The sequence below is a fragment of the Chenopodium quinoa genome, unplaced genomic scaffold (assembly GCF_001683475.1).
Source record: "Chenopodium quinoa cultivar QQ74 unplaced genomic scaffold, ASM168347v1, whole genome shotgun sequence".
Taxonomy (NCBI): Eukaryota; Viridiplantae; Streptophyta; class Magnoliopsida; order Caryophyllales; family Amaranthaceae; genus Chenopodium; species Chenopodium quinoa.
Window position 1 is genome coordinate 1,663,125 of NW_018744301.1, and position 12,938 is coordinate 1,676,062.

The 12,938-nt window shown below is 34.3% G+C and overlaps 1 protein-coding gene across 1 annotated transcript; it reads left to right on the forward strand.

Moving 5' to 3' along the window:
* The first annotated feature begins 2,419 nt into the window (after positions 1-2,419).
* On the forward strand, positions 2,420-11,074 carry LOC110695504 (NADH dehydrogenase [ubiquinone] iron-sulfur protein 4, mitochondrial-like). The gene is made up of 5 exons (XM_021872732.1): positions 2,420-2,704; positions 6,966-7,054; positions 7,594-7,723; positions 9,792-9,821; positions 10,729-11,074. Exons 1-5 carry the CDS (start codon positions 2,540-2,542, stop codon positions 10,783-10,785), a joined length of 471 nt encoding a protein of 156 aa, XP_021728424.1. The 5' UTR covers positions 2,420-2,539; the 3' UTR covers positions 10,786-11,074.
* The last annotated feature ends 1,864 nt before the right edge of the window (positions 11,075-12,938 follow it).

Sequence of the window (12,938 nt, forward strand, 5' to 3'; positions counted from 1 at the left end):
CTGGAAACACCAGACGGTAGGAGGCTTCCCCGAACCTGGAATGTAGATAATCTAAAGAAGTATTACTTCTGAAATTTTGTAAAGTTTTTTGACTTGTTAATGAAATTTTGCCTTCATTTTCATACTTGTCTTTATTTACTTTGAGTACCAGCTGCACACAGTGTAGAGAAACCGACTCATAACCATGAAGGATGTCGCCTGTGCTGGCGGATCCTACTTACCCATTATGGTACCAACTGCATAATGTGCAGGCGGACCAAAATCTTTAAAAAAGCAACGATGGAGCACCGCCTGCACAATGTGTAGACGGCCAATCTACGAGATACCGCCTGCCCAATGGACAAACGACTAAGCACATTGTTAATCTAAATATAATTTTGGGATCGTCTGCTCCAACAGCAGACGCCCAAAAGATAATCTGACTGCACCAAAGCAGTCGGCCTTAAACTTATGCTTAAGCTAAGTTAATAACTTAGTAGCTAACGTCTAAGTGACAAAGAGGTCAATGGTCGGATGAAAAACTAAGTTAAGAATCGAAGCCCAATCGAAGTCCAAGCCTCGAGGTGGAATCGAGCCCGATCGGGCAAGCCTTCGCTTGATCGAGCGAGCGCGCAACTAAGGTGTTGCTAGCAAGGCCAAGGCGCGCCCAATCGGGTAAGCATTAGCTCGATCGGGCGCAGCTGCTTAGAAGAGAACGTGAAGAAAAAGGCGGGCCCGATCGAGCGCGTGTTTCTGGAGCAGCTAATTTGACGAGCACTTAGTTTCTAATTAGAAGTGTTTTTAAAGTTTGTTTTAAGTACGATTTAGTACTATATTTTTGGGTTTACTTCTTCTCTTAGACTTTCTCTCTCTACTTAGCTTTAGATTAGTTTCTCTCTCTACAACTTTGTTCTTAATTCAACTCCTTAATTTAGATTATTTTGGTAACGATTTATTTTACTTTAATCTTAGTTATTTACTTTATTTCTTTCATCATGTCTCCTTTAATTGTTTTGTTTAGTTTATATTTAATTATGTCTGAGTAGTTTCCTTTCTAAGGTTTATGGGAATCCATAAATAATATGAAGGGGTAATTTATTGTTGTTGATTATCAATGCTAGATTAATTTCCTATTGATTGATTTAATGCTCTGTGACTAGATTATGCCTGATCTTTTATGCATGAGTTTGACAATATTGATTCGAGATTCGAGAGATGAGAATCGATGTTTAGGTCTAGTTTCAATAGGCAGGTTTATTTATAAATGGTTATGTCGAGATTCGAGAGATGAGATTTAATACCGATAAATTAATTCTGTGATTGTAATACGTAGCGAAAGCCCTTTATGATATTATTAATTTATGCATTGATGATTGATTGTTATGTTTTACCCTGGAATATTGTTTATTGTTGAACCTATGCCCTAGGTCTTTTATTCATTGATTTTCTCTATTCTTATTCTTTTCTACTTTTACTCTCCGTAGTTTAGTTTCCTTTCACCATAATATTATTTTGTTACTTAATAATTTAGATTGCTTTAATTAATTAGGAATAGAAAGACCAGTTTCTTTGTGGATTCGACCCTACTTCCCTATTTGCATTAGTTAGAGGATTTAGGAATTACTTTTGATTGGGTGATGCGAATTTAGCCTGTCATTGAGTCACTTTATTTGCTTCCCCTTTTACCTTTATGTGAGACATTAAGTTTCCTTTAAGCTTGAGTACTTAGTGTATGATGTCAATATCTATGTGTTCTCTGATCTCTCATTCTTTCCCCTAGCTGAACGAATATGGAGATTCAAAGTCAACAAAGGCTATACCTCCCAAAGCATGTTCAAAGGCAAGTATAGGGGTGAGCATAATAGAGTGTGATGTTCAAATTCTTGGAACCCAAATCGAAACCTAAACCAGCCACCTGGTGACAAGACCAGCTAGTAGTCTAATACTAATTGTCTTAGTATTATTAAACCAGCCCAATATAAGACTCTCTCCAATGGTGAGACTCAAGTGAGTATTTTTAGGAGAGAGAGAGAATATTTTTTACAATGTATACCAATAAGTTGGTATTTAAAATTAGCAAATCTAAAATAAAGTTGCTAAGTTTAGATACTCAACTTTGATTCTCATTTGACAAAAGATGTGGGCCCATTGTCAACATTCTAATGTATTTTGTAATTTATTTAAGTTTTACCTGTTTTTTTTAATCTTACAATATTTGATAATAAAAAAGAAATGAATTTGGTGAGCCATAAATTGAAGTGATATTTGTATATTTTAGAGAGTCTCATTATTGGGAAATTAGACTTCACATGAGTATAAAATCACCATTAGAGGTAAAAAAAACAACTCATTTTATATTTCAATAGTCAAATTTAAGTTTCACCATTAGAGATGGTCTTAAAAAAAAATATATAACCCCCATTTAAAGCCTCTACAAAATGGGCTAGCAATCTTGTCAAATTGGACTCTCCCGAAAAAAAAAAAAAAAAAAAAAACCGATTCGTTCTCCATTGTTTTCATTGTTAGAGAGAGAAAGAAGTTGAAGGAAGAAGGTACAACAATGGCGACCTCTCTACAAAGAGCTGGTCTCAGACTAACTCATCTTAGCCGATCTGCGCTCATTTCAACTAAGTCCTTCTCATCTCAAGCCGATTCTTTAGTCGAATCTCGCCCTGGTGAGATCGGCGTCGTCGCTGGAATCCCCGAAGAACACCTTCGTCGTCGAGTATGATTTTTTGCGTTTTTATTTTATTTTATTAATTCGTCAATTATTATTCGTTTTGAACTGTTTTATGCTCGTATTGATTGTTAATTAAGGTTATGGTTAGAATTTGGTATTTTGTGACATTGTTAGAAGGTTGTCATATTGTTTTTTGGTTGAAAATTAGTGATTTTGGATTGAAATGATTAGAATCAATGGAGATGCATATTCTTTTGTCATTGATGATGAGAATTAAAGGAATGTTATCGGGTTTAGTATGTGGTTCCGAATGCTGAGTTTGCTGTTCAACGTGTATTGATTTTGATGGAAGGTTAGGTTAATTGATCATGATAAAAAAGCAATTCGCTATTGAGGACTGAGCTATGGTTTAAAGTTAGAGGAGTACGATTTCCATTATACACTATTGTAGGTACTCCTAAGGGCATCCGTGGAATCCCAACAGCCACCTTGACAGAGGTCAAATGGACACCACCTTGGGCATCACAATTCTGGAAGCTTTAATAGCGCTTAATTTTCGTTCATCTATCTCTTCAATTGATGACTCCAATTTGAGATCATTGCTATTGATTATTGTGAACGGAAAGGCTTCTCAACTCCGTTGGCTTTGGCGGCCGCTGTATGTTTCTGTGGAGTAGTTGTGTTGTCGTCTAGCTTCTTCTGTTGAGAGGACGCGTATCGAGATGGCGGAAGTGAAACGTAGCAGGGAGAATGGAGGGTATAATAGAGAATTAGAGAGAAGAGAGTTGTATTTGTGGGGGAATAATCACACTAGCGGGTATGTGGGTAACTATTAACCCTATTTTTAAGGGAACAAGCTTACCCTAATAACCAATTACTCCAAAAATTGACTAAAAAAAGTCAAAATTATTTTTCCATTATATTTTCCCTTCCCTTTACACCTATTCCAGACAGGGAGTAATATTTTCTTTTCTATGGATTTGTAACAATCTTGGCTTAGGACAAACTACTTTCGATCTTTGTTACAAGACAACCAACGTTTGGCCATAAACATGCATTGCCCTTCTGGAAGGATCAGAAACCCTAAGCCCTGTACTTTCTTTCAAATAAAATCATCAATTAATGGCTCCAGTTTCAGATCATTGTTTATATAAGCCCAAATCGGTCAGCTTGTCATTCCCATTGGATGCCTTTGGTAGCAGAAAATGCTTTTGTATTGGATGTTGGGTGGGGGAGCGAGAGATATGGAGGTGAAGGAAAAAGAAAAAAGTTGAAGAGAAGGGAGAGTATAGCAGAGATGAGAGCTAATATTCAAGGGAATAATTACTTTATTTGGGGGAGGGGGGGGGGGAATGGGGGTATTGGTAACTATTACTAATACCCCACCAACTAGTTACTTAAATCCAATCTTTTAAAAAAGTTAAAATCATTGTATCATTACTCTCCCCCCGCCCCCCCTAAATACCCGTTCAAAGCATGCCCTAAGAGATTTTTCTAATTTGGAGTGCTCTAATTAGCAAAATTAAATCTCCTATTGAAAAAATGAGTAGATAAACATACCTTTTTGTATAATGGATGTGAAGTGAGGAATGTTTGGGGTTTTGACTTTTGGTATGTGGTTTTGAATTATGAAGTTTGCCATTTTAATGCTTGTCAAGGAGGTGTAAGGGTGCGTTCTATTCACTGGATTTTTACTTATCTGAACTTATTTGAACTTATTAACCCTTATTAGAACTTATTTTAGTTATAAATTAAACTTTGGTAGCCCTGGTTAACCTTTATCACATCTTATCTGAACTTATTTTTCCTGAACTTTTCTTATCTAACTTATCTGAACTTATTAACCCTTATCTGTACTTATCAAACCGGAAATAAGTGGAGATAAGGTGAACAGGGCCTAAGTTTGTTGTTCTTGAAGACCACAATTTAGTGGTGACCCAAAATTATCATGGGATTGTGTTACTCTCATTTTTTCTACTTGGAAGAATTGGTTAACATTTATGGATTCTTGAAAGCTACTATGGTCCTTTTACTTGGGTATGGTAAAAGTGGTGCCTTGTTTGAAGAAGCTTTTGACGTCTTAGGACTTTTTGGTTAGTTTGGGAATTAACTTTGTATAGGAATCTCCATTCCTAGGAATTACACTTATGTGTTTGGTTGTTATGTGGGAAATTGTAAATCCTAGGAATAGTAAAATAGTGAATAATGACCAAGGGTAGGGTGGGTGAATATATTCCCATGAATTGTAACTTCCATTTTTGCCTTTTAGTGTCACTAGTGTTTGAAATAGCGGGCGCATGGCGCTACGGGGTAAGCGTTTAACTTGGTCGGGGCGAGGCGTGTGTGGTTAGGTGCTAGTTAGGCGCATATGCGGCACACTTAAAGCAAATATCAGCCAAAATTCTTAATTGTTCATATAGTGCGCCTCACTTCAAAGAGGCGCACGTAGGCGCTGCTGGACCCATCTTGCTTTAGCGCGCCTTGAGCTTTTTTATACATTGATGTCAACAAACACAACATGGACAAAAAGAAATTCATGGGAAATTTGAGTGTCTATGGAACTTAAGGGCAATTAATTAGCACCTTATAGAATAAAAAAGCTTAGGGATATGTTGTCTTTCGTCAATAGCAGATTGTTCATGTTATATCATACCTATACTAGTTTTATCTTCTAAGGTGTTGTTTGGTTGGCTTAATTTCTTATGGGCATTCAAAATTCCCATGAATTTCATTTTAGACTTGTTGACACAAAAAAATAAAAAGAAAAAATGGGGGCAAAGACAATTCATGGGAATTTTGACTTCCCTTAAAACATGGGAATTAACTTACCCGACCACCCCTTGGTAAGTTACAATTCCTATGGAAATTTACTTCCTCCATTTTCAACCTAACAAATTTGATGAATTCCCATGATTTTGATAAAGGAATTCAATTCCTACAAATTGAAATTTCATGGGAATTTTCACTTCCCTAATGAACTAAATGACCCCTAAGTACAATATGGATATATTCACTCAAGGTTGAATTTTGAAGAAAAGTGTGAGTCTAGATGAAGATGTTGTTTTCAACCTTAGATAAATCATATATGCTGCTGAGGCGTAAGTGGAGAAAGCATGGATTATTTGGATGTGTGCTACGACTCAGGTTCTGTTTAAAAACTAATACCCTCATTAGGAAATTAAGACAGAAAACAAGATTATAAGGGTTGGCTTGGGCTGTAATCATAGGAATTAATAAATTCAAGCTATTAATATCAGACTTTAAGGGTATGATTCCTCCGGATTGTGTTTCACTCAATACTTTCTCCAATTTTTACTTATTATTGCAAGTCTTCCCCTATTAATACTCCTACTCCTTGCTGCTTACTTTCCATCATTACAGAATCCCCTGAATTTTCGGTAACCACCTAACAACTGATTCAACAACTTGCGAGTTGTGGTTAATTATTGATTGTTGCTGGCTTCCTCCTCGAGTATGTGTGAATAATAGGGAGTCTGTTATAATTTCTTGCAATGTGTAATTTTGATGTGGCGCTGCTGCTTTTTTTGTGTTAAAAGTTGCTTGGAAATGCACTGTACCTTACATCATTACCTTTTTAAACATGTGTACTTTGTGTATTTACTATTTTAGCTGGTTTCAGCAGAATCTGCCATCAATTTTATCCTGCATGTTATATATGGATATGGGATGTGACTCATCTTTGTTGGACAATGCATTTGGCCCATGCTTGGAACTTATAGATCTCTATGTTCCAGCAATGCTGGTGATAGAGCAGGTTGACTAGAGCTTGTTGCAGCTTAGCTGTTTAGGTGACAATTCTGCTCGTTTCTCATAACCTAAGCAAGAAATGGCTAGACACTATTAGTTTGTGATTTGTCATATATGTCATTAATTGATCAAAACCAAATTGAATTTCAGATTATGATTGTTGGTGTTAGCAGATACGTATGGTATTTCATATATTACTATAGTCTGGCTTGTTATCTGATGAAACTAACTTAATTGTCGCTTTGCTATTTGATGATAAACCTTCTGTATTTCCAATATAGTATCTGCTCTTTGGCAGCTATCTAATATAATTAAAGCTCACTGGTGATTAGAAAGCAGCATGCTATTGGGTTTTGGTGCCTTTAGTTGCATCTGTCCATTTAATGGATTTGAACCTATATATTCCATTGCTTATCCTTAGTTATAATCTTATTTTTCCCCGTGTTGTGCTTGTTGTAACCACGTACTTGTTTGAAAGTTAACATTTTCCTCTGGTTTACGTTAATTCTTCCTTAATCATTGTAAATTATGAGCGCAGGTTGTGATTTACTCACCTGCTCGCGTTGCAACACAGCAAGGTGCTGGCAAAGTTGGGAAGTGGAAGATCAACTTCCTTTCGACACAAAAGTAGGTCACTAGGCTATAATTCTCCAATAAATAGTTATTCAGTAGTCAATTTTGAATTTTGCAGTGTCACAATGGGATTATAATTTACTTTTTTGATTTGTTAAGCTTGTAAACAAAAGTCTAGTCAATCTAGTATACTGTGTATGTTCCAGAAAATATGGTACATGGTGTGAAAGAATCATAGTGATGGTATAACTTAAAAGGTTCTTTGCTACTGGGTTTTTTATTTCCAGTGACATTAAGCGTATAGTGTATAGTGTCTGGATACAACCTTAAAGGTCTTCTACGCCTGGTTTGGGTCTTAGAGAGTGAACTTCTGTGATATTGAGAGCCATGAGAGGTATTCATACTAAAGTTAGGGATTTTTGCTGTATGTTGAATTATGATGATTTTTTAGGGACCCAAAGACTTTTTGCATGTACAGTCTGAGTTACTCTGATGGATGGTATTGTGTCTATTGTGTAGTTAGTTGCGTAGTTATCTTACTTCCTTGCATCTTTTTTATTGAACATTATCTTTGTCTTTGTAATATCCTTAAGGTGGGAGAATCCATTGATGGGATGGACATCCACTGGAGACCCTTATGCCAATGTTGGTGAATCAGCACTGACTTTCAACAGTGAAGAAGATGCAAAAGCCTTTGCTGAGAGACATGGATGGCAATATGAGGTGTGTTTTGTATTAATATTTGTAAACTGTCTTTGTCCATCCTTTTACTCATGCTTCTTTTTGCTTCTTTAAACATAAGTTGTACTTCACAATGGGTGGATCCCTCAAATAAAAAAATTCTCAGATGATGTGTGCTATTTATACAAGATAAATAAATTTCTCTGTTAATGTATGTATGCTATTATTTGATTTAAAAATTATGTCGTTATCCATGTCTCTTCTCTTGATGATCTTTTATTTTAAGTTATATATGTAGGGTGTGCTCTTATCAATTTATTGAAACTGATTAGACCTTATTAGAACTTCTTTTAGTTCTAAATTAAACTTAGTTCTTATCAACCCTTGTCACAATTATTATGACTTATTTTCCCTAAATTTATCTTATTTAAACATTTCTTTTCTTGAAATTAGTGAAAATTAGGTGTACACATCAGGCCTGCAGTATGTATTAATTTAAATATGCCGTTATTTATTTCTCTTCTCTTCTCTTCTCTTGAGGTTCTTTTAGTTAAACTAATACATGTAATATGTTAACCAAGTAGCTTCACACTAGGTTATAATCAGCAAAATTTGCTCTGACTTGCCAACTTGTGTAAGCTGTTATTTGAGAAAAGTGAGTAAGCAAATTTCCAAAAATGACTTAAACTTTCAGACCCATGGTTTTAGTGGATTAGTTGATCTATTAAATGAAAGCAAGATAAATCATAACAGGAAGTAATAAAATGATGGGATTTATGAGGCTAAGGCAAGCTTAATTTTATGGTCATTGATCAGTCCACTTGGTTTACACACCATGACACAGTACTTATTTTAGGACTTCCAAGTCTTCAACAGACCATAATCATTCCCTAGGTGATGATGTCTCAATAGTTACACATGATAATTGGAGTTATTTATTTCATGTTTTTTTTGGGAGCTTACATACATATTTAGTTTGTTGGAGGTAAAGCAAATTTTAAATGCATTGGACTTAAGGACTTAGTTTTTAATTCTTATGATTAACTTCTCTTTTCATTAGCATTAGATATTCGATCTTAAGTCCCCTTAAATAAATGTTCTAGGGGGGCTAGGGTATTGGTGAAAGTCAACTGTTAATAATTGTGTTTATGGTTACTGCCTGTTGCATAGTTTTTGAAGTATGTATGAAACTTACTATTTTGGGGGGTGTACCTTTAAAACACGAGTTTCTTGGAAAGACAAGAAGTCAAGGACTATAAGATTGTCGCAGGAATGCTTGTATCTTTGGACAGGTAGAAACAATTAAATTTGTTTGGGAGAAGTATATGCTTTAGTCATAGTTTACAACACCATTTGATCAAATTTTTTTATAGTAATGTAGATTGAAATTTTCCTAGAGTCAATTATTTCATTTTGGTAAAGACTTTAAACCTTTAGGCATTTGTGTTTACTTCATTCTTATAAAGGCAATAAGAAAAAATAAATTAAAAAAAAAAGGTGAACTAAACACTATAAAGGACAATTCCCTATCCCTTTCTTGTGGACCTGCTTAAAAAGCCTAAATATCTAAATTCAGTCATCAACTAATTGGAAATTGTGATGTATACTTAGGGCTTTAGATCATGCTTATCGCATAGTGGAGTCTATAACATAATTTGTAGAAGGATTGTAGTTATAGATTGAATTTGTTATAGGTCTTCTACTTTAGGTTATATTATTTGTGTTACTACGTATATTATTTGTGCTCATGTACAATTTAAGGATTTGGCTACGATATGTGATCCTCATTTCTGTTCAACTTTCTGAATCTTTTTTGCTGCCAAGGTGAAATTGACAAATTCTACTCTGCTGGAAAAGTTGTATGTTCATGCCATTGTTACATTAGAAATGTGTTATTGTTTTACTTCTTTGGGCTGGCTGAGATATTATTATATCGTCTATCAAATAGTGACATGTTTGGCATACTATGTCCATCTTTGAATACAATATAGTTGGCCTTGAGGAGTGCATGTTCTTTTTATTTTTTCCCCCCTCCCCTGTTTCAATTTTCCTTTTCTCTTAATCTTTCTCTGCCTCTGGGTAATACTGGTTGTTGAACTTTTCTGTGCAGGTAAAAAAGCGTCACACACCACTTCTGAAGGTGAGCTTGTTAATCTCATTTACAGCTTTTTTAATTTCCAGAGTTTGCAATCCATTCTTTTCCTTGATAAAGTCTGTCTTTAACTAATCAATTTATCAACTAATCATATAATCAACCAAGATTTATGATTTTTATGTGAAGACTTTCTGAGAGTGCTGCGATTTCTATTCAAATATTGGAGCATCATGGAACTGGTTTTGAAATCTTTTTTACCTCTTTCTCTCATTTTAGGCCTACATATATGTCGTGAGGGGGGGAGGGATCGGGGATTGAAAGACATGAAGGTTCTAGAGTGAAACTAGAAATTACAAAGCACCCCTAGATCCTGGGAGAGCATGGGGACAATGGGGCGTCCTACCAAAAATGATTTCGGCCATGTGGTCTTGTATTCTTGTTGGAGGCAGATTCTTCTTTCCGGCTTAACCTTAATTATTGAATCATCTCTGTTTAATTTATTAACTGTGGCTTAACCTTAATTATTGAATCATCTCTGTTTAATTTATTAACTGTTATTTTGACTCTGAGGGCAGATCTGCATCTTAAAGTTTGAAAAGTAGACCACAAATCTGTGCCTTACCTTCTTTGTAGATAGATAGGATGATGACATGGCGTGCTTTAGCTTCCTTTGGTCTTTAAATGCATTGGAATTCTTAAACTTGATTTAGATAGCCAATTATGGTATTTTGATTGAACCTTTCTTAAGTGTGGGGCTGATAGCTCAGTTTAACCCCTTCAAACTTCTATATAAGTTGTGATTGTATAGAGAATGAAATGGTCGGTATTTTTGTTAAATTTACTTCCATGTGTTAAGTGTTCATAACTACTGAAGGAATATATCATTCTTATTGAAATTTCCTGTCATCATTGGCATGAATAGGCCTAATTTTGTTCTGCGCCCTTATTGCAGCCTAAAGCATACGCAGACAATTTCAAGTGGAAGGGTCCTCCGATCCAGGAAAGCTAGACTTCTTTCGTTGTTATGAGGATGAAATGCTTTAATTCGTTGTTCGTCGATTGTGCATTTTCCTTTCTTTTGCTGGATAATAATTGTAATGCACCACCCACTGGCATTTGCATAGTGCTACGGCAGAAGAACACTGCCAATTTCTTGTACTGTTCAGTTGGAACTTTGTAGAATTTTCAAGAGCCATGAAATATACTTGTCTTTGAACTAGTAGTACAACATATCACTTGTATGAGGCTAATAGTTTATTCATATCATATACAGTACTTATTAAGTTACATATTATCTATGCTTTCTAATGTTCCTTTCCAATTGGCTTGATTTTCGAATAAAATATGGAGTTGAAGCCGATGGTGGGACGGTATATACATTATAGGGTATCCATTGAAAACTTCTGGAGCTAAAAAAATAAGTGGAAGAATATTAACCTCATGCTTTCGCAGTCGGGCTATTTGGGTCGCGTCATTTCATGTTATGTTATTATGTTCGGGTTGGGTTGGGTTGGGTTTAGTGTCTACCATCTAGTGTAATGTTATGTCTTAAATGAGTAGTTTATTTTTTCATTTTTATTTTTGAAATAAAAAAAAATGAGTAGTTTATAGTATTCAATATTCAATTATTATTATTATTATTATCATCATCATAACATATCACTTATATATAAAGTCGGTCTCGCAACCAAGCCACGAGACAATAAAACTTAGCATTGCAGTTTTTCGCCAAGTGTCGAGCCAGGTAGGCGAAAAATAGGTATTGTTATGTAGGATGCTAAGTAGCGAATTTTGGATAATTTTTTTAAAAAAATGTTGTATAGTGTATTATTATAGATATACTTCTAATAATTCATATAAATAAAATTAATCAGAATTTTTAATTAAAAAATCTTATAACTCACTACTATTTTCCATCATAATATGTGTTTTAAAAATTTCTTTAAATTGAGATCCATTTATAATATATTTTTTTAAAAAAAGAATAAAAAATCGGTAAAAACAAGTTTTAATCAGTAAAAATAATTTAGTTTGGTAATAATACTCCAGTTCATTAGAAATAGTTTAAGTACAATAGAAAATTTTAAGTTAATAATAATATAAATATTTATTTACAAATAAAATTATAAAAAAGTACACTATTATATAAATAAGCGATATGATATTGTATGTCTAAATATTTTACATTATCAAAAGGGATTATATGACCGTATTTAACATTGAAGTTAAAACATTTAATTAGGTTAATTCAGGCATCGCCCGGACACAAAACTAATAACGAATATATAAAGCTAAACTTTTAGCCAGACCATGAGACAATGACACTCTAATTTTCCGACAAGTGTCACTCCATATAAGCAAAAATTAATTATAAGTATGACACATAGGATGTACTCCCTCCGTCCCTATTTGATGACCACTTATTCCATTTTTTGTGCTCCAAAATGTTAGTCACATTTGCTTTTTTTTCAAGTAACATTAATATTAATTTTTACTAAAATTCTCTCCAATTTGCAAAAAAATATTTGTGCAAATTTAACTTTCCCATGTAAATTTTGCTTTTCCATATACTTAATTTACTTTATCCCTCTACTTTTTTGCATACCCAATGTAAGTTTACTTTTTCAATGTACTTTTGATATTTCTTATTCATGTTTATTAATTCCAGTGAAAATTGCCCAAAATTGACTATCCAATAGGGATGTACGGAGTATTTAATTTTTTTTTATTATTATTATAAGCCAAAAGTTGGATATATTTTGTTGAGTAAAGCATAAATACGGTCCCTGAACTTTTGTATTTGTGCACTTTTAATCCCTCTTGGTCCCTCAACCACCACTTTTGGTGTTTCTGACCAAAAAGTTGAGAGACTTATCCTAGTCAGCAAAAGTTTAGGGACCATGAGTCAAATTTTTTTTTTTTTTTTTCTCTTTTATTTTGTAAGAATTTTAATTACAAAGGAATCTTTCTAACTGATTTGGCAAATGGTATGATGAGAAATAGTTTAGGGACTTAATCTCTTTCCTCTTTCTCATCTCTAATCCCCCACCCTCAATTTTCTCTCTCCTCCCTTCTTCCATGACTTACGGTGAAAAACCATCAAACCCAAAGCCTAAAAAGACCATTTCAGAAACACAAATGACACACACAATAGGACAAATT

Excerpts from the sequence above, each read along its gene's own strand:
- LOC110695504 (XM_021872732.1), top strand. The coding sequence starts at position 2,540 with ATGGCGACCTCTCTACAAAGAGCTGGTCTCAGACTAACTCATCTTAGC. Across the intron at positions 7,724-9,791 it reads GACATGGATGGCAATATGAG|GTAAAAAAGCGTCACACACC; the intron begins GTGTGTTTTGTA and ends TTTTCTGTGCAG. Across the intron at positions 9,822-10,728 it reads GTCACACACCACTTCTGAAG|CCTAAAGCATACGCAGACAA; the intron begins GTGAGCTTGTTA and ends CCCTTATTGCAG.